At 41.7% G+C, this 22,829-nt stretch overlaps 1 protein-coding gene across 2 annotated transcripts in view; it reads left to right on the top strand.

Annotated features, from left to right (window-relative positions):
* The window catches only part of LOC110508701 (cadherin-18-like), an 80,748-nt gene that overhangs the window by 18,968 nt on the left and 38,951 nt on the right, over window positions 1-22,829 (top strand). For both annotated transcript variants that reach the window (XM_021589429.3, XM_090225291.1), the window contains exon 2: window positions 15,774-16,297. In XM_021589429.3, the coding sequence (XP_021445104.3) occupies window positions 16,064-16,297 (234 nt within the window). In that variant the 5' untranslated portion in view covers window positions 15,774-16,063. The remainder of the gene's footprint in view (window positions 1-15,773; window positions 16,298-22,829) is intronic.

Genomic DNA, 22,829 nt, shown 5'->3' with positions numbered 1-22,829 from the left:
TTAGCAAATGGCCTGATGAACAGAACATGACAGACCTTGGTGTCGAAAAGACCTGTAGTATAGACTTCATGATATAAAATGTAAATGTGAATAAAGCTGCACTGACAGCAGGCGTGGGCAAACCTTTTGGCTCGAGGGCCTCATTAGGATTATGAAATTCAACGGAGGGCTGGAACCGCCAAAACTTATCGCCACTCAATTCCATTGAGATGTGATGTATATGTTGTGGATTTGAGAAGTCTCAGCTAGCCTACTCCTGGACTTCCAGCAATGCAAGGGTCCAAGCTTGGTAGCATAGAAGTAGCATGTTGAGTTTATGAATGTGAGGTTTAAGCCTAGCTATCTGGTGTATCCCCCAGTAGCCTATTGTTGAGGGACATGCCCAAAGCTGTGTTAGCTAGTGACTTGATAGTGAAGTGTAAGGCCAGCCTTCTCAAAAGACATAGATACTGTAGTGCAGTGACCGGTAATTGAATTTCTCTAGCATAAATCTAACTGTATTGTGCTGGTTTGGCATTATGTTAATTCTAGGGTAAGATTACGTTGCATGCTAAAAGCACAATTTTCACAGGTTTCAAGCTAAAAGCTAATTTAGCCGGCAAGCAAGCTTGCTAGAGCCAGGCTACAGCTTGGCTAAACTGTACAGCATGGCTAATTATGTAACATAAGTTTTACCAACATGACTCCTAAACATAGTGTAGGAGGGAAGGGGAGGCATATGCACGGGTCTAAGCTACGGCCTCAGATGTGGTCTCAAGATCCACAAAGTTTTTCTCTCCAATTAGCATTATAATTAGCAACGTGAAATATTTATCAATTGTTAATTTGTTGAGTGGCCCTCAACTACCCAGAACAAATAGTTGTAACACCCTTAACTTGTATTTCATACACGGACAATCAATTTACCTTGGAAACATTGGATATTTGACTTATACGCTGATAGCCTGGAAGCATGTTTAGCTATACCGTACAACACAGATGTGGGTGTTTTCATGGTATAAGTTATATATTTCCTTTGAAATTTACTATAGAGAGAAAACCTGCAGAGCAATATCCACTATATCTCACTGACTGTTATTTATAGCTACATGCATTTCTGCTGTCATTCTTAATAAATAAAACCATGTTGAGGGATATAGCGATAGAGTGAATATCCTACGTGAACCTACTGCTTATAGCAATAATTTCCCATGGCTATAATCTCACAGAGCAAATGCTACCTTGATTTCAGAAGATCTATGATTGTGGATGTTGACGAACGTAAATAATCACATAAGAAGAGATAGTGGAGCAATTCAGGTGATACTGTGCCCATACTGTGCCCACTCTTGACACATGAAGCCGCACACATAGAGAATTATTGATTGATATGTACATCAACCTAATGGTGTGCCAAGTTGAAATGAAATGTTTTCTGTAGTTAATGATTAGAAAATTAAAAGCTGTATCTACAAAATGTATGAATGCAGTATTTGCAATACACAGATACTGTGATTTCCGTGCTTGGTATAGTATAACCAAGTAACATAGAAATCAGTGGCGGTCGGTGCCATTTAAGACAAGGGAGGATGATCATTTTTCTAATGAGCATGGCCTCATTTCTATTAAAGCATATTGGGCGACTATCATTTATATTCCATTCAACCAGCTCAATGCAACACAGATAGATTCAGGCTATTACATGATACTCTAATTTTCCCTATACCCATTATGAGGTTGCTACAACCTAACCTATGAATGAAGTTTACAACGTAGGTGCACAGGTCGAGAGGAAAAATGTGAGTAATCAAGGTGACAGACAGTGACACATTCAATACCGCCGTACACACTCTTGCCTGCATCTAGCTGATCTAGGGTGTAATCATTAGTCCAACAGTTGCAAACAAATGTTTCTGTTGTACAAATTCAGGTATGTTTATCCCCGTTTCATTCCCATTTGCTTCCGTTTAAGAAACGTTTTTCAACACAATCTACTCATAACCCTTCTTATCCGTAGGGTTTTCAGAGGTTCGGTTCGCCCATGTCTGGCTGCGTTGAATTACAATCTTGACGCTGTTTTTAATGTTTAAAAACAGCAATAATCATCGCTTGCTAAACAGTTTTCAAAACATATGCTGATATACCTCTTATATTTCACATCAGTAAGAAATAATCTTCCAAATGAAAAACAGACACTTACTATAAGTCCCCTGTTACACTTACACACAGGTGTTTGGAGCACGTTACTTAACTAATTATCTAAGGTGGCCACTTATTTATTTCTTCTGTCTTCTGTAAACAAGCAGTGTAACATGGAGATATGGCCGTGTGGGAATACTAACCCTATAAAAGGTGTGTAGTCATTTAACCTTTTGAAAAGGATTTCTCACTGATATGAAAGATACGTTCATTATGTTTCCAAAAACATTCCGCAAGTGATGCGTTTTAACATTCCGAATCAGCGTCGGGACTCAACAAAACTCCCCTGGTCAGAAGATACTATCGTCAATAGGCGCTAAAGGTCTATGAATGAGTTAATATTTTCAAAAAAGAATATCCAAATACTTGCTAAGCCATAAATCATTTCAAAGGATGGTCACACAATCTGTTTTTATTTATCTTTGACATCTCAGAGTTCATTTGGCTTATTGCAATGCAGACAGAGAAACAAGGAAGACATGACAATAGCATCCTCAGACAAGCCTCTATGACACCTCACATGAAACATTTATCACTTGCAAATTGTTTATTGTTGGATGGCTGGTACTCTGCTGACAGGTGGGCTGATTTATTTGGAAGGTTTTTGGAAATGCTTCCGAAAATAGCAAAGTTGAGTTACCAATCAAGCCCTAAGAAAAGTGATAGATTGTAAATTACTGTTTTATATTACCGTTTTATATCATTACTGTTTTGTATCATTATATCATCTTAGTATTAACAGACTGAAAGTAGAATTAGGTTTAAGCTCTTTGTGTATGGACTGTAGTGGACTAATAATGTGTATTTCAAATAACTCAGTGTCTCCTGACTGATAAGAAGTCCTGAGATATGAAAAGAGGAGCACGGGGAAATCCTGAGTGATGGAAAAGTATTGAAGTACATCTTTGTGGAAGGGAGGAGTTAGAGCTAAGGTTATAAGTGGACACTGTGCTGTATTAAATGTATGCATTCAGCTGGTACATCTTCGCTGAGTAAACATTTGCAACTTCACTCTGAGTTTGGGCTCCTTTGAATGATAAATATGTTTATTGCGTATTGAGGTATTGGTCTTGTCAATTGGCGTCCCGAACCGGAATTCACACTTAAGGAACAGATTTTGGAGAATAATCGGTACTAGAAGAGGCTGGGCAAAAAATAAAGGTAAGCTTGTTTGTTACCAATTCTGTTTCTTACCAAGTCTTACCAACTGTATGCTCGGCCCTAATTTATGTGCTCTCTGTCACCTGGAGCTTCATGGCAAATGGTCCAGGAACACAAGGAAAGCACAGGACAATGCCCAAGGTCTAGTCTGCCCTTCCCCCTCTGAGGGGCCAAAATGTATCTATTTTTTACAGTATTCAGAGGACTGACTATTGAGTGATAGCCTGAGTGTTATAGTATCCATGTTTGGTATCTACCTGAATCTTGCTCAATGAGGATAACTCCGATACTATCTATATGGATGTCTGATCTCTGATCTCTGTGTTAATGTGTATCTGTACACGTTGAACTCTAAATAACTCTATGCAAAGAGTTTTTATGGTCCTCTCAGAAATTCTGTCTAATTTACATTGGTCTCATCCCCACACAAGCTCTTAGATGCTGTGGCACCCTGTGGAGATTGGGCCTTGACGGTCAGATTATGGTGGTTGGTTTTGGGTTGAAAGGTTACACCGTCAGATGCTATAAATGGAATTAAATGCCTTTGTTGTTTATTTTATCCTGTTTCCAGTCCATGGAGGAAGGTTGTATGATCAATTCTCATTTCCTAGGCTTCTAGGCCTTTGGCCTAGTAGGCATTTCTTTGTTCATTCTTTGTCTTGTAAGTTAATATTGTACTGCAGTGGGCTAAATTAGGGTCACACAGAGTGTTTTTTTGGTGGTCTCAAACATATCTACTTTGAAACAAAATTATACACTTCACACACATTTTTATGGGCTTAAAAACATAAGATACCTGTACCATGTCAGAATTTATTGGAATGTATTACATTTTGAGTTTGCATCCCAATATTATACTTTAATTGTACTGAATAGAAATATCAACGCAACATGCAATAATTTCTAAGATTTTACTGAGTTACAGTTCTTAAGGAAATCAGCCAATTGAAATGAATGAATTAGGCCATCATCTATGAATTTCATTTGCCTCATGCAGTGCAACATCTTATCACGGGTCCCTACGGAACTTTCATTGCGCACACCTGGCCCCTATTCCCACTGATTGTGTTTGTATATATGTGCCCTTTGTTCACCATGGTCTTGTCAATTATTGTTACAATGTCCGTTGGTTCATGTGAGTACCTGTGCTGTGTGTTTTGGGCTTTCATGCCCTTGTGGATCGCGCAGATGATTACGGGTCTCGTCCCGTGTGTTAATCATTGTGCGCGTGTGTATTTATTCGTCGTACTCCTCATTCAACCTGTGTTTTGTATACGTGTTTGTTTGGTGTTCGTCACCGTGCCTTTACATGGCATGCCGTAATTTGTGGCTTAATAAAAAAAACTATTATGCATTATGTCTTCCGGAACTCTTCATGACACGTGACACATCTCCTCGCTTAGAGTTGGTCAGGATGTTGATTGTGGCATGTGGAATATTGTCCAATCCTCTTGAATGGCTGTGGGAAGGTGCTGGATATCGGCGGGAACTGGAACACACTGTCGTACGCTTTGATCCAGAGCATCCCAAACATGCTCAATGGGTGACATGTCTGGTGAGTATGCAGGCCATGCAGAGTATGCAGGTATGCAGAAGAACTGGGACATTTCCAGCTTCCAGGAGTTGTGAACAGATCCTTGCGACATGGGGCCATGCATATCATGTTGAAACATGAGGTGATGGCGGCGGATGAATGGCACGACAATGGGCCTCAGGATCTCGTCATAGTATCTCTGTGCATTCAAATTGCCATCAATGAAAACAATAGCATTTTATTTGTTCATAGATTATACCTGCCCATACCATAACCCCACTGCCACCATTGGGCACTCTGTTCACAACATTGACGTCAGCATGCCGCTCACCCACACGACACCATACGCGTGGTCTGCAGTTGTGAAGCTGGTTGGATGTACTGCCAAAATCTACAAATCTGAAAATCAAACAAAATGTTCTTTCTCACATGCGCTGAATAGGTAGACCTTACTGTGACATGCTTACTTACAAGCCCTTAACAAACCATGCAGTTTTAAGAAAAATAGCACTAAAAAAATAATAAAAGTAACAAATAATTAAAGAGCAGCAGTAAAATAACAATGAGGAGGCTATATACAGGGGGCACCAGTACAGAGTCAATGTGCGGGGGCACCGGTTAGTTGAGGTAATTGAGGCAAGATGTACATGTAGGTAGAGTTATTAAAGTGACTATGCATAGATAATAACAGAGAGTAGCAGCAGTGTAAAATAGGGGGTGGGGGGGCAATGCAAATAGTCTGGGTAGCCATTTGATTACATGTTCAGAAGACTTATGGCTTGTGGGTAGAAGCTGTTTAGAAGCCTACTTGGACCTACTGTAGACTTGGCGCTCCGGTACCGCTTGCTGTGCGGTAGCAGAGAGAAAAGTCTATGACTAGGATAGCTGAATTTTTTTGGGCCTTCTTCTGACACTGCTTGGTATAGAGGACCTTGAAGATAGGAAGCTTGGACCCAGTGATGTACTGAGCCGTACGCACTACCCTCTGTAGTGCCTTGCGGTCGGAGGCCGCAAGGCTCTCTCTGAGAATGGGGCGTGCTCAGTCCTCCTTTTCCTGTAGTCCACAATCATCTCCTTTGTCTTGATCATGTTGAGGTTGTTGTCCTTCCTCCTAAATCAAATCAAATCAAATTTTATTTGTCACATACACATGGTTAGCAGATGTTAATGCGAGTGTAGCGAAATGCTTGTGCTTCTAGTTCCGACAATGCAGTAATAACAAGTAATCTAACTAACAATTCCAAAACTGCTGTCTTGTACACAGTGTAAGGGGATAAAGAATATGTACATAAGGATATATGAATGAGTGATGGTACAGAGCAGCATAGGCAAGATACAGTAGATGGTATCGGGTACAGTATGTACAAATGAGATGAGTATGTAAACAAAGTGGCATAGTATAGTATAAAGTGGCTAGTGATACATGTATTACATAAGGATACCGTCGATGATATAGAGTACAGTATATACGTATGCATATGAGATGAATAATGTAGGGTAAGTAACATTTATATAAGGTAGCATTGTTTAAAGTGGCTAGTGATATATTTACATCATTTCCCATCAATTCCCATTATTAAAGTGGCTGGAGTTGAGTCAGTGTCAGTGTGTTGGCAGCAGCCACTCAGTGTTAGTGGTGGCTGTTTAACAGTCTGATGGCCTTGAGATAGAAGCTGTTTTTCAGTCTCTCGGTCCCAGCTTTGATGCACCTGTACTGACCTCGCCTTCTGGATGATAGCGGGGTGAACAGGCAGTGGCTCGGGTGGTTGATGTCCTTGATGATCTTTATGGCCTTCCTGTGACATCGGGTGGTGTAGGTGTCCTGGAGGGCAGGTAGTTTGCCCCCGGTGATGCGTTGTGCAGACCTCACTACCCTCTGGAGAGCCTTACGGTTGAGGGCGGTGCAGTTGCCATACCAGGCGGTGATACAGCCCGCCAGGATGCTCTCGATTGTGCATCTGTAGAAGTTTGTGAGTGCTTTTGGTGACAAGCCGAATTTCTTCAGCCTCCTGAGGTTGAAGAGGCGCTGCTGCGCCTTCTTCACGATGCTGTCTGTGTGAGTGGACCAATTCAGTTTGTCTGTGATGTGTATGCCGAGGAACTTAAAACTTGCTACCCTCTCCACTACTGTTCCATCGATGTGGATAGGGGGGTGTTCCCTCTGCTGTTTCCTGAAGTCCACAATCATCTCCTTAGTTTTGTTGACGTTGAGTGTGAGGTTGTTTTCCTGACACCACACTCCGAGGGCCCTCACCTCCTCCCTGTAGGCCGTCTCATCGTTGTTGGTAATCAAGCCTACCACTGTTGTGTCGTCCGCAAACTTGATGATTGAGTTGGAGGCGTGCGTGGCCACGCAGTCGTGGGTGAACAGGGAGTACAGGAGAGGGCTCAGAACGCAACCTTGTGGGGCCCCAGTGTTGAGGATCAGCCTATAGGCTGCCTATAGGCTGTCTCATCGTTGTCGGTGATCAGGCCTACCACTGTTGTGTCATCGGCAAACTTAATGATGGTGTTGGTCATGCCTGGCCGTGCATTCATGAGTGAACAGGGAGTGCAGGAGGGGACTGAGCACACATCCCTGAGGGGCCCCCGTATTGAGGATCAGCGTGGCGGATGTGTTGTTACATACCCTTACCACTCTTGGGTGGCCCGTCAGTAAGTCCAGGATCCAGTTGCATAGGCAGGTGTTTAGTACCAGGGTCCTTAGCTTAGTGATAAGCTTTAAGGGCACTATGGTGTTGAATGCTAAGCTATAGTCAATGAAGCATTCTCACATAGGTGTTCCTTTTGTCCCGGTATAAAAAAAGGGCATGTTGATGTGACCCATGACCAGCCTTTCAAAGCACTTCATGGCTACAGACGTGAGTGCTACGGGTCGGTAGTCAGTTAGGCAGGTTACCTTAGTGTTCTTGGGCACAGGGACTATGGTGGTCTGCTTGAAACATGTTGGCATTACAGACTCAGACAGGGAGAGGTTGAAAATGTCCGTGAAGACACTTGCTAGTTGGTCAGCGAATGCTCGGGGTACACATCTTGGTAATCCGTCTGGCCCTGCGGCCTTGTGAATGTGGACCTGTTTAAAGGTCTTACGTTGGAGACAGGTTATTGTTGAGAAAGGAACACTAAATTCTCTGGCAACAGCTCTTGTGGACATTCCTGCAGTCAGCCTGCCAATTGCACACTACCTCGAAACTTGAGACATCTGTGGTAGCGTTGTGTGACAACTGCACATTTTAGAGTGGCCTTTTATTGTCCCCGGCACAAGGTGCACCTGTGTAATGATCATGCTGTTTAATTAGCTCCTTGATATTCCACACCTGTCAGGTGGATGGATTATATTGGCAAAGAAGAAATGATCACTAACAGGGATGTAAACAGATGTGTGCACAAAATTTGAGAGAAATACATTTTTATGCATATGGAACATATGTTATTTCAGCTTATGAAACATGGGACCAACACTTTATATGTTGCATTTATATTTTTGCTCAGTGTACATCACAGAAGATTTTCAGCGTTTTGTTTTTTTATAATGTTGATTAATTATGAAATTATGAAAAATATTTATTACATTCCACCCATGGGGCCACTAGGTCATTTGACTGCTGGGAAGGGTGACCCTGCTGTATGCCGAGAATAATTATTTGTTAATGTCTATATGGCCTTGTAACTAACTAATACACTTGAATTCCGTTCTCATGACCATCCTTTAATCTTAGTCATCTAAACACATAATCATAACACATACTTGAGGTACATGTGAGGTATATACACAATATAATATGCAAATATAACTCCACTATAAACCCGTTGTGAGCCTTGAGACTGCTGAATCAAAGTATCTGCTAAGAGTTAAGTTTCAAATGTGTAAGCGAATTCAGTATGGCCATTTAGAAAAATCACAGGTGTGTGAGACTGGTGGAGGCATCATAAATATTCAGTCTTGCGCATTCTCCCTCTGAATGGCACACACACAATCCATGTCTCAAGTGTCTCATGGCTTAAAAATCCTTCTTTAACCTGTCTCCTCCCTTTCATCTATACTGATTGAAGTGGATTTAACAGGTGACATCAATAAGGGATCATAGCTTTTACCTAGAATCACCTGTTCAGTCTATGTCATGGAAAGAGAAAGTGTTCCTGGTATTTTGTTCACTCAGTGTAGATCCCTACATAAAAATGTAGGAGGTGGTTTTGGCATGTGCCGTTGTGGACAGGTGGGTGAAGTAGCCTGTTTGTTTAGTACTTAACAGCGTATGGTTCTGGAGTGGGAATTGTATCTAACCGGAGGAGAAAATATTGTGCATATACAAAATATTCCTAAATTAATTAATGAATCAAGAAACACCATTAGTGAGCGACAATCAAAGTATTATCAAAGGATACACTATAAAACCAGCACAATATAACCCACAATTTGAAATGAAAGTATAATAGTTTTAGAAAAAGGAGTAAAGAATGTGGGTTCCAATTTACGAATATGATGGGAATGAGAGACATAGTGTAGATGTAGTGACTATTCAGTTCATTCAACCTATACATTAAACCTTTGAGAAGTAGATTTTTGAGATGTTTTGTTGTTGTTGTTAGACAACAGTCCTCAATTAAAATAACACACCACTTCACCCAAGAGTTAAAAGAGACTTAAACCAAAATGGGAAACGATGCAGAAAGCTGCAAAGAGTAGTTCAATCGATACAATACATTTGAATTTGGTTAGCATTGGTATCTGGCTGATGTATTTTATAATTGGGTTACATAACATATTCATCTCAAAATAATAGACATTAATGAGTGAGACGCAAATGGTGAATATCCAACGGAGACTGGTAATGCATATATGCAGTAAAAACTTTAGAGTTAAAGGGGGGACAGTTGCCTCCCTGTGATTAAAACATCTTTGTTCACATAGTTAAACAAGTGTTAGAGTGGAAGAGAAATGTCCTGGGTGATAGTGATTGAGAGAGAGCTTTCATTTTGGGAAGAGTGGAAGAGTCCGAGTTGAAGGAACCAGACAAATAGACTAGTGAAAGTAACATGAAGAAAGTGTATTGTGAGTAGAAAGGAAGGACATGGAAAGTAAAATGGAAATATTCATGGTATTGTAATGAGTATTGCCATAATAGTATGTAGCTTTCAGCCAGCACTCTAATGATACAATATTTTAGCAATTTGAAGCTAAGGTTCTCAATACAAGGTCACATGATAAATACGAGTGTTGACATCTTCTGCGTTCTATTGTTTGATATGCTCCTCAGTGAACAGAGGGATTGAGTTTAGGGACTGATATTAAATCCAAGCTCACCATTATTCCTCCACCCCGGCACATCTGGTGTTTGAGTTAAAGATAAAATGTGCCCTTTGTGTTGTGAACATAAACATGCTATAAGTGACAGTAGAACAATTGGAACAGAGGCATGAATAATTGAATAATTGAATAATAATTATTATTATTATTTCTCTAATTAGATAGAGTTGGAGTAACACCAGTGATTTAAATAAGACAGTCATTTCATGTAAAATAATATGTTCCTATTACATGAAACTTTATCCAAAATTGAAATGAAGAAGATCCAAATAAAAGGGCTGTGAAACAAAACAGAGTGGGTTTAATAAAGGCTTCCTGCCAAGATTCAATAAGCTCGATTGGAAAATAGAGGAATGTACTGTACATAGGCCGAGTAGTACCTAATACTGCATTTTTAGGACTGATTTTACATTTTTAGGACTGATTTAAGATTTAGCATAGGGAAAACTAACAAAATGTTTCGTCTCTATTCCAAGAGAGGATGGGGTGTCCCCTATCAAGAGTTTAACAATGATTCTGTATCTCTCCCTTTGAAATACTTCCTGAAGCCTGCTGCCTTGTGAGAGCAGTTATTGAAATTCTACAAGTGTAAAGGTAACCGAATCCGTCCGTTAAGGGAGCTCCCAAATTAAGAAATGCCATTTGTTTGTTTATTGCCCCTACGTTTTATCCCCCCACCCACAACTGCATCCACACACCCATCTACAAATATGAATATTTGTTAGTAGTGTTAATACCATGTCTGATTTGTTGTGTGTGGTCTTTTTATTTGGTTTTAGTAGGTTATTCACGGGTGAGAAAGGATGCACCTTAAAGGACACACAAATACAATGCTCTAGTATATTGTGACTGAATTTTGGTTGCACATATGGTACCACGTCAAAGGTTTGGACACACCTACTCATTCCAGGGTTTTTCTTTATTTTTACTATTTTTGATTTTCGATTATTCAAAGTAGGCAACCTTTGCCATGATGACAGCTTTGCACACTCTTGGCATTCTCTCAACCAGCATAACCTGGAAAGCTTTTTCAACAGTTTTGAAGGAGTTCCCACATATGCTGAGCAATTTTTGACTGCTTTTCCTTCACTCTGCTGTCCAAATAATCCCAACCATCTCAATTTGATTGAGGTCGGGTGATTGTGGAGGCCAGGTCATCTGATGCAGCACCATCACTCTTCTTCTTGATCAAATAGCCCTTACTCAACCTGGAGGTGTGTTGGGTCATTGTCCTGTTGAAAAACAAATGATGGTCCCACTAAGATCAAACCAGATGGGATGGCTGTGGTAACCATGCTGGTTAAGTGTACATTGAATTCTTAATAAATCCCTGACACCGTCACCAGAAAAGCACCCCCCACCCTATCACACCACCTCCCCTGCTTCATGGTGGGAACCATACATGCAGAGATCATCCGTTCACCTACTTATCAGACCAAAGGACAGATTTCCACCGGTCTAATGTCCATTGCTCGTGTTTCTTGGCCCAAGCATGTCTCTTGTTTCTAGTGGTTTCTTTGCAGCAATTCGACCATGAAGGTATGATTCACGCAATCTCCACTGAACAGTTGATGTTGAGATGTGTCTGTTACTTGAACTCTGTGAAGAATTTATTTGGGTTGCAATTTCTGAGGCTGGTAACTGGAATGAACTTATCCTCTGCCGCAGAGGTAACTCTGGCTCTTCCTTTCCTGTGGCGGTCCTCATGAGAGCCAGTTTCAACATAGCGCTTGATGTTTCTTTGCAACTGCACTTGAAGAAATGTTCAAAGTTCTTGACATTTTCCTGATTGACTGAGCTTCATGTCTTAAAGTAATAATGGACTGTCATTTCTCTTCGCTTATTTGAGATGTTCTTGCCATAATGTGGACTTGATATTTTACCAAATAGGGCTATCTTCTGTATACCCCCCTATCTCTTCACTAAAACAGTGATTGGCTCAAATGCATTAAGAAGGAAAGATATTCCACAAAACAACTTTAACAATGCACACCTGTTAATTGAAATGCATGCCAGGTGACTACTCCATGAAGCTGGTTGAGAGAATGCCAATAGTGTGCAAAACTGTCATCAAGGCAAATATAAAATAGATTTTGATTTGTTTAACACTTTTTTGGTTACTAGATGATTCCATATGTGTTCATTCATAGTTTTGATGTCTTCACTATTATTCTACAATGTAGAAAATAATACCTGGTAGAGAGTATGTTTGTAACAATGAGTCTGAAGTCCAGGGAAAGAACAAACTAATTTAATGTTGTGGGCCTCTGTTCTGACATTCTAGGGAGTCCTGATCACCCTCACTAAAAAGATTATAGACACTGGGTGAAATTTAAATATAATATGTACATGCTGATCATTATGAAGAAGTGTATTGCTGTTGTTTTGTTTGTTTTGTTTACTGTATTTGCTTCAATACAAAACTCACCAGATTGGGTCTGGGGTACTGTTGAGATTTCTCCCCAAGGGTGAGCCCTCTAAATCCCTGACCCTGTAACTCCCCGGTGAGATCGCCAAATATGATAGGGAAGTATAAGCCAACCTGCAAAATAGTTTCAAAAGTGTTTTAGTATTCTCTTTTGTATTAATAATGTTGGAAAATGTAATAATTAGTCATACAGTGAATAGCCTGTCATGAATTCTTGAATCAGAAATGCCCTTAACTGTTGTTCTGGTCTTTCTTCTCTCGAGGTTATGGCGATTGTGACTCTGGATGGTATCTTGATGCATGGAAGGGATAATTTGACTGAAATCAGTGTGAGCCCCACCCCTTATAACCGGCTGAAGTAATGGTGGCAATGGCGTCCACTGCAGCCCTGTCCCTCAACACTTCTACCTGAGACCGAGCCAGCAACCTGTGTACAGCATTCAGTCATATATCAACTGCCTTTTCTATCAGGAGTGCGGCATGAGTCCTGAGACCGAGCACATGGAGAGAGATCACTTCTAAACTTCTCTCATGCTGCTGGGGCACTAATAAAAAAATGGGTGAGACAGAATTGACATTAAAGGATGGTTGTGGCGGCTAAGGTGAGCGATTCGTCTGGTTGGGAAAATCTGACTATCCCCCAGATACTGGTTGGGACATCATCAAGGGCCACCCACTTCAACAGGCATGAGTTACATGTGTGCCATTGTGAAAATGAACTTTAAAGCTATCAGAAGAAGAAAAGTTAGAGATACCAGAAGAATGAGTGTTGGGGGAAGGGGCTCAACAGTGCCCTTAATTGATTTGGGATTGCCAAAATAGTTTATCTGGGGTATTGGGTTGATTGTGGGCTTCCTCACACTGGAAAATGTATAGTAATCTAGACTTTAAAAAATGCATTGAGATACTGATACCACTCACAACAGTATAAGACAAGAACAAATGGGGACCATACTGAGAAAAAAGAATGCTAGAAATGTAAAATAAATCAGGTTTATTCTAACGTTAGCAGGATAAATGCTTCCCTTTCTGTAAATGTATGTTCTGCCAGTGTCTGTTAGGGCTAAATCGAATGATAAATTCAACGTGAAGCACCCTTTCATGGGGTTCATCAATTTCGGCTGTGTGACAGTTAAATTAAGAACTGGGTCTACAGTATTTGGCTACATCCGTAGTTTTATTCAGTCATTCTCGTCAATGGCTACGAGGTTGAATGTTTTGACAGAAGGGGGGAAGCAGGGACGTGACCCAGTAGACTGGAGACCAGAGTGTCAATTTAAAACAAGCGCTGTGCAAAGCCCCCGCTCAGGGAATACCAGATGTATATAAGGAGATTGAGATGTTGTGCACGGGGATAAGGGACTGTCATTCTAAATTTGGGTTGGATAATTTAGCAATAGTTTTAATTTCTCTTTGGACAGGCAAGACGGAGAGACAGAGCGCTGCCCCTGAACGATAAATAAATCGCAAAGGGAGGGGCGGGTGCATTACTCACAACAGCATATGAGAGGTGTGAGAGAAACCTCTATCTAGTCTATTTGATTATTCCTTGAATTCCTTTATGGATGAAAAATGATTTCCTTATGAATTTATCAAGGGTTGTAATTCTAATTCGGCGTGGGTAATTAATTATATTTGTTCAGATTTGTTTCATTATTCAGAGGTAATATTAAGTTTTACTGCCAAGGGTGGTGTTATCATAGAATATGGGGTCATCTTGCAGTTGGTTTCTGAAATGAATTCAATCTTGTTAAGAATCCATTGAGTCTAAGTTAGGGAGGGTTTCCTCCAAGGTCGAGAGAGAAGGACCTGTTGTATTCTCCAGCCTCTAACAAGCTACTTGTATCTGTGGTCTCATGTCAACAACACTGATGTAATGGTTAAGTTCGTCACCTGGAAGCTTAGCCAAGTATGGTCTACCGGTTTATTGAAACTCTACACTCAAGCTGTTGTGATATGTTGAATTTGATTACTGTAACCAATTATCTCCAAGTTTTTTTTGCACGTGACTCAGAGTTTTGTGCTCGACACTCTCAACGCCACTACTCTCTCCTCCTTTTTTTGTGAACAGATAACATTTGACATACCTCCCGGAGGTCTGGGACCTTTGTGGAAGGGAGAGGGCGAGAGCTAAGAGTGAAAGTGGACACTGCACTGTATAAAATGGATGTATTCAGCTGGTTCATCTTTGCTGAATAAACATTTGAAACATCACTCAGAGTTTCGGCTCTTTTGTATGACAAATATGTTTACTGTATATTGAGATATTGGTCTTGTCAAAAGGAAAGGAAAACACTAAATGCTTTGCTGCAGTGGAGGCTGGTGGGAGGATTTATAGGAGGCTGTAATGGCTGTAATGGAATTAATGGAACGGTATCAAACACATTAAACATATGAAACCACATGTTTGATTCCATTACATTTATTCCATTCCAGCCATTACAATGAGCCTGTCCTCCTATAGCTCTTACCACCAGCCTTCACTGCTTTCCTGAGTAGCAGATGTCTTCTCACATGCCATGGCAATATCCTTTTTAAAAACAGTGATTGAAGGTTTTTTATTGTTTTCTCATAGAATATCCAAACAACGGAATTATTCAAGTGTTTCAAGTACAATATTGACAGAAACTGGAGGATAGAACCACAGCTATGCTTGTGTGAGGGTGTTTACCAAGTGACACACGTTCTGTAACAGTGTAATAGACTGTGAGAATCACATGATCAAAAGCAGCTTATCATTGTGATAGACTCTGACAAAGAACGCACAAAATAATGTCCCCAAAATGCTCTTCTGGCCTATGGAGATACAGTTATGGCTCTCCTGCTTTCATAAAACCATGTTAAATTGAATGTCTTTCAGTTGTGAGGTATGTCAGAGACGGCTTAGCCTTTTGAGCTCAGACTCAGCAATGTAGTTTTGAATACTCTGGTTTGCATCCGAAGCGGACGGAAATACTCAATTCATGCACCCAGCGGAAATTGCCTCTCAGAAATCAAGTCAAAATGACAGTTTTCATCAGGAAAGAACATTGTGCTTTTAAAAATGAGTCAACGTGTAATTTCAGAGTACCCGTTCCATCAAATTGCATAGGGGGATTTCACAGAAAGAAAAACATGACTCATTATCTGTGTTTCCTTAATGTTCTTTCTTCTTATCTTTCAAGGGGAAACAGCATGGCAACCTGCTCAGACAAGACCACTGGTGAAATCTTCTGAGGATCCTCTTAGCAAATTAACAACCGGCCTCTCCCCTCCGCCTCCATCCGACATGGAAACGGACCTTGGTTCTACTCCCTAATGGACAGACTGAAACAAACCATGGAATTTAAGAGAAACCTGGACTGGTCTTATCTACACCTAGTACTGTCTTACTATTGAGACGTCTTTGTGGCCTCTGGGTACACTGTGTGCCTAAGGTACAGTGGAGGACTTAGAGAAGCATACGTTCTCTACCATGAGAATTCCTGCTACTACAGCATGCCTCTGCCCTTTGCTGATCTGCCTGTGCTTTATCCAGAAGAGCTATGGGACGTCCCAGCTCAGGCCCAACGTCAGAGCACAAAGTAACCAAACCAAACACCCAGACGGCGAGAGAGACGTGCACCACCGGCCCAAGAGGGGCTGGATATGGAACCAGTTCTTCGTTTTAGAGGAACATATTGGACCGGAAGCACAGCATGTTGGAAAGGTACGCTATTCATGTTCACTTTTAATGGCGTTCTTTTGATGTGAGGTATTTGCATGCTGAGAAGAAAACAGTAGGCCTACATATTGCAGTCTGTAGGTGTTTTTGCATGATACAAAGTTGATGATTGTCACTGCGCCTGGGAGTGCACAGTAACAGTCATTTGAGAGCAATTTTGTACCAGGTTATTAGAGCCGTACGTTTACAAAGGTTTAGAGCACTTTTCTTTCTTTTGGAAAAGATTTTCAGCTTATTTTCAGCAAATGTATATATATATTTCTACTTTATATGATAAATAACCCAAATTGGTTAACCTATTACATGACGATACAACCTGAAGAAGGTATCTAAATTAATCATTTTCTGTATGAATTTGAATGAAGAATACATTTTTGGGGGATACATTTGATCAATTGTTTGTATGGTCATGGTCAGGATAATTCGTTCTTATTGAATATCTAAACATGGCAACATTATGAGCTGAAAGCAGTGTTACCTAACTGACTTATGATACAGCTTACCACAGGAGCCAGATCTTTTGATATTGTGTAGCAGAGGCTTCTTGAAATGCACAAGTTGTAATCCACTGTGAAACTGACATTGTATGACATTGACACTACAGTATGTACCAAAGGTGAGGGTTAAAATGGGGCTTGTGAGAGATGTGGGAAGTGAAAGGCTGGTAAGAGATGGCTCACACACACACACATCCCCTGAGGGAGGGGGGGGCGGGGTTGAGTGCGTGATTCACTCTCCTCAAAGATGCTGTGATAGTTGAATTGTGTGTTCTTCTTCCACTAAGATGGCACCTCTCTTGGTATTGATTTGGCCATGAGGAAAACAGCAGGTAATAGAGTATCAAGTAGCCATTTTCAACAGCACATAGGCCTACATTTATGAGCTTGATTCTTGTCGGCACGCTAAGTATACAAAACATGAAGAACACCTGTCCTTTCCATGACATAGACTGACCAGGTGAATCCAGGTTAAAGCTATTATCCCTTATTGAGGCCACTTGTTAAATCCACTTCAATCAGTGTAGATGAAGAGAAAGAGACAGGTTACCAAAGGATTTTTAAGCCTTGAGACAATTGACACATGGATTTTTTATGTGTGCCATTCAGGGGGTAAATATGCAAGACAAAAGATTGAAGTGCATTTCTTTATTTTTTATTTCACCTTTATTTAACCAGGGAGGCCAGTTAAGAACAAGTTCTCATTTACAACTGCGACCTGGACAAGATAAAGCAAAGCAGTGAGACAAAAACAACAACACAGTTACACATGGTATAAACAAACGTACAGTCAATAACACAATAGAAAAAATCTATATACAGTGTGAGCAAATGAGCTAAGATTAGGGAGGTAAGGCAATAAATAGGCTGTAGTGGCGAAGTAATTACAATTTAGCAATTAAACACTTGAGTGATAGATGTGCAGAAGATGAATGTGCAAGTAGGTGCGAAGGACCAAAAAAATAAAAAAATATGGGGATGAGGTAGTTGTATGGGCAATTTACAGCTGGGCAATGTACAGGTGTAATGATCTGTGAGCTGCTCTGACAGCTGATGCTTAAAGTTAGTGAGGGAGATATGAGTCTCCAGCTTCAATGAGTTTTGCAATTCGTGCCAGTCATTGGCAGCAGAGAACTGGAAGGAAAGGCAGCCAAAGGAGGAATTGGCTTTGGGGCTGACCAGTGAAATATACCTGCTGGAGCGCGTGCTACGGGTGGATGCTGCTATCGTGACCAGTGAGCTGAGATAAGGCAGGGATTTACCTAGCAAAGACTTATAGATGACCTGGAGCCAGTGGGTTTGGTGATGAATATGAAGCGAGGGCCAGCCAACGAGAGCATACAGGTCGCAGTGGTGGGGCTTTAGAGACAAAACGAATGGCACTGTGATAGACTGCATCCAATTTGCTGAGTAGAGTGTTGGAAGATATTTTGTAAATGACATCGCCGAGGTCAAGGATCGTTAGGATAGTCAGTTTATGAGGGTATGTTTGGCAGCATGAGTGAAGGATGCTTTGTTGCGAAATAGGAAGCCGATTCTAGATTACATTTTTTATTGGAGATGCTTAATGTGAGTATAGAAGGAGAGTTTACAGTCTAACCAGACACCTATGTATTTGTAGTTGTCCACATAAGCCAGAACCGTCCAGAGTAGTGATGCTGGACAGGCGGGCAGGTGCAGGCAGCGATCGGTTGAAGTGCATGCATTTAGTTTTACTTGCATTTAAGAGCAGTTGGAGGCCACGGAAGGAGAGTTGTATGGCATTGAAGTTAGTTAGTTAACACAGTGTCCGAAAAAGGGCACGAAGTATACAGAATGGTGTCGCCTGGGTAAAGGTGGATCAGAGAATCACCAGCAGCAAGAGCGACATCATTGATGTATACAGAGAAAAGAGTCGGCCAGAGAATTGAACCCTGTGGCATCCCCATAGAGACGGCCAGAGGTCCGGACATCAAGACCTTCGGTTTGACACACTGATTTCTGTCTGAGAAGTAGTTGGTGAACCATGCATGGCAGTCATTTGAGAAACCAAGGCTGTTGAGTCTGCCAATAAGAATGTGTTGATTGACAGAGTCGAAAGCCTTGGCCAGGTCGATGAATATCTCCCTCACTAGCTTTAAGCACCAACTGTCAGAGCAGCTCACAGATTACTGCACCTGTACATAGCCCACCTATAATTTAGCCCTATCAACTACCTCTTTCCCAACTGTATTTAATTAATTTATTTATTTTTCTCCTTTGCACCCCATTATTTTTATTTCTACTTTGCACATTCTTCCATTGCAAAACTACCATTCCAGTGTTTTACTTGCTATATTGTATTTACCTTGCCACCAAGGCCTTTTTTTGCCTTTACCTCCCTTCTCACCTCATTTGCTCACATTGTATATAGACTTGTTTATACTTTATTATTGACTGTATGTTTGTTTTACTCCATGTGTAACTCTGTGTTGTTGTATCTGTCGAACTGCTTTGCTTTATCTTGGCCAGGTCGCAATTGTAAATGAGAACTTGTTCTCAACTTGCCTACCTGGTTAAATAAAGGTAAAATAAAAAAAATAAAAAATAAAAAATACGGCTACACAGTATTGTCTTTTATCGATGGCTGTTATGATATCGTTTAGGACCTTGAGCATGGCTGAGGTGCACCACTGACCAGTTTGGAAACCAGATTGCATAGTGGAGAAGGTACGGTGGGATTCGAAATAGTCGGTGATCTGTTTATTAACTTGGCTTTTGAAGATTTTTTGAAGATTTTAGAAAGGCAGGGCAGGATGAATATACGTCTATAACAGTTTGGGTCTAAGGTGTCTCCCCCTTTAAAGAGGGGGATGACCGCGGCAGCTTTCCAATCTTTGGGATCTCCGCCGATACGAAAGAGAGGTTGAACATGCTAGTAATAGGGGTTGCAACAATTGCGGCGGATAATTTTAGAAAGAGAGGTGCCAGATTCTCTAGCCCAGCTGATTTGTAGGAGTCCAGATTTTGCAACTCTTTCAGAACATCAGCTATCTGGATTTGGGTGAAGGAGAAATGGGGGAGGCATGGGCAAGTTGCTGTGGGGGGTGCATGGCTGTTGACCGGGGTAGGGGTAGCCAGGTGGAAAGCATGGCCAGCCGTAGAAAAATGCTTCTTGAAATTCTCAATTATCGGGGATTTATCGGTGGTGACAGTGTTTCCTAGCCTCAGTGCAGTGAGCAGTTGGGAGGAGGTGCTCTTATTCTCTATGGACTTTACAATGTCCCAAAACTTTTGTGTAGTTTGTGCTACACAATGCATGTTTTCGTTTAAAAAAGCTAGCCTTTGCTTTCCTAACTGCCTGTGTATATTGGTTCCAATCTTCCCTGAAAAGTTGCATATCGCGGGTGCTATTCGATGCTAATGCAGAACGCCACAGGATGTTTTTGTGCTGGTAAAGGGCAGTCAGGTCTGAAGTGAACCAAGAGCTATATCTGTTCCTGGTTCTACACTTTTTGGATGGAGCATGCTTATTTAAGATGGTGAGGAAAGCAATTTTAAAGAATAACCAGGCATCCCATACTGATTAAATGAGGTCAATATCCTTCCAGTATATCCGGGCCAGGTCGATTAGAAAGGCCTGCTCGCTGAAGTGTTTTAGGTAGCGTTTGACAGTGATGAGGGGTGGTCATTTGACCGCAGACCCATTACGGACGCAGGTAATGAAGCAGAGATCTCTGAGATCCTGGTTGAAGACAGCAGAGGTGTATTTAGAGGGCCGGTTGGTCAGGATGATATCTATGAGGATGCCCGTGTTTACGGATTTGGGGTTGTACCTGGTAGGTTCATTGATATTTTGTGTGAGATTGAGGGCATCAAGCTTAGATTGTAGGACGGCCGGGGTGTTAAGCATGTCCCAGTTTAGGTCACCTAAAAGTACGAGCTCTGAAGATCGATGGGGGGCAATCAATTCACATATGGTATCCAGGGCACAGCTGGGGGCAGAAGGTGATCTATAACAAGTGGAAACGGCGAGAGACCTGTTTTTGGAAAGGTGGATTTTTAGAATTAGAAGCTTGAATTGTTTGGGCACAGACTTGGATAGTGTGACAGAACTCTGCAGGCTATTTCTGCAGTAGATTTCAACTCCGCCCCCTTTGGCAGTTCTATCTTGATGAAAAATGTTGTAGTTGGGTGGAAATCTCAGGATTTTTGGTGGCCTCCCTAAGCCAGGATTCAGACATGGCTAGGACATTCGGGTTGGCAGGGTGTGCTAAAGAACTTAGGGAGGAGGCTTCTGATGTTAACATGCATGAAACCAAGGCTTTTACAGTTACAGAAGTCAACACATGAGAGAGCCTGGAGAATGGGAGTGGAGCTAGGCACTGCAAGGTCTGGATTAGCCTCTACATCCCCAGAGGAACAGAGGAGGAGGAGGATAAGGGTACGACTAAAGGCTATAAGAACTGGTCGTCTAGTGCATTCGGAACAGAGAGTAAAAGGAGCAGGTTTCTGGGCATGAAGGAATAGATTCAAGGCATATTGTACAGACAATGGTATGGTAGGATGTGAAAACCTAGGCATTGAGTGATGATGAGAGAGGTTTAGTCTCTAGAGATCATTTAATCTAGGTGAGGTCACCACATGTCTGGGAGGTGGAACAAAAGGGCTAGCTAAGGCATATTAACCAGGGCTGGAGGCTCTACAGTGAAATAAGACAATAATCACAAACCAAAACAGCAATAGACAAGGCATATTGACATTAGGGAGAGGCATACGTAGCCGAGTGATCATAGGGACCAGTGGGAAGCTAGGTGAGCTGGAGACACGGCGATTCAGACAGCTAGCGGGCCGGGGCTAGCAGGGGGATGTCGCGACGGATGAGTCTGTTGTAGCACCCTTGGACGATTACGTCAGCAGACCAGTCGTGATGGATCGGCAGGGCTCCGTGTAGGCAGTAAAAGGGTCCAGGCCAATTGGAAAAATAGGTATTGTAGCCCAAGAAATTGACTGATGGACCTCTTCAGGTAACAGTCCGATATGCTCTAGACCGCTAGCGGACCACGGCTAGCAGGCTAGTGGTTGGGCCTTCAGGGGACGTCGCGACGGAGGAGCCTGTTTAAACAAGTCGTGATGGATCGGCGGGGCTCCGTGTGGGCAGTCAAAGGGATCCAGGCAAATTTGGCAATATAGGTATTGTAGCCCAAGGAGTGGCTGATGGACCTCTTCAGCTAGCCGGGAGATGGGCCTAGCACGAGGCTAGTTCCAGGTTAACTGCTGCTTGCTTCGGGACAGAGACGTTAGCCAGGGGTAGCCACTCGGACAGCAGCTAGCTAGCTGCGATGGTCCAGGTGAAAAGGTTCAGAGCTTGCAGTAGGAATCCGGAGATGTGAAGAAAAAGCAGTCCGGTATGCTCTGGGTTGAATCACGCTGTGCAGACTGGCAGGAGTTGACGGGGCTATGGTTAGCTGATGACCGCAAGCACTTCTAGCAAGTAGTTCTGTTGGGGGTTCTAAAGTATTGAAAATAGCAGATCCATACCACATTGGATGAGGCGGGTTGCAGGAGAGTATGTTGAAATTGAGGTTCAAAATATAAAAATATATATCCGAAATATATACAAAGAAAAAATATATATATACATGGGGCACGACAAGACAAAGACAAAGACATCTGAAGTGCTATGCCATCTTGGAAAATAATGAACGGGGTATGGTAGTAGGTGTCAGGCGCACCGATTTGGGCCTGACCTAGAAAACTGTTATACTTTTCATGGCTTCAGATGTGTCAGCATGATGAAAGGATGAAAAATGGCCACATGTATCTGAATTTTCTCAACTCTGCTCTGCTGTGACTAATTAGCTATACAACCTTCTCCTACATCACAGAGACTATATATACCTAGCTGTTCTCTGTATAGGCTAGACATGTACTGCACACTGAGTGTTGAAACTACACTTTCCTCTGATTTAGATAACAAGGTTACAGCCCCAGTCCACATAAATCCCAACCTCTTATCAATCAATGGGATTGACGTGTAGAGGTGGTGTTGGTGCAGCGGA

The sequence above is a fragment of the Oncorhynchus mykiss genome, chromosome 28, assembly GCF_057628025.1.
Source record: "Oncorhynchus mykiss isolate SJ-2025 chromosome 28, ASM5762802v1, whole genome shotgun sequence".
NCBI classification, from domain to species: domain Eukaryota; kingdom Metazoa; phylum Chordata; class Actinopteri; order Salmoniformes; family Salmonidae; genus Oncorhynchus; species Oncorhynchus mykiss.
This window is presented reverse-complemented; position numbering and strand designations above follow the sequence as displayed.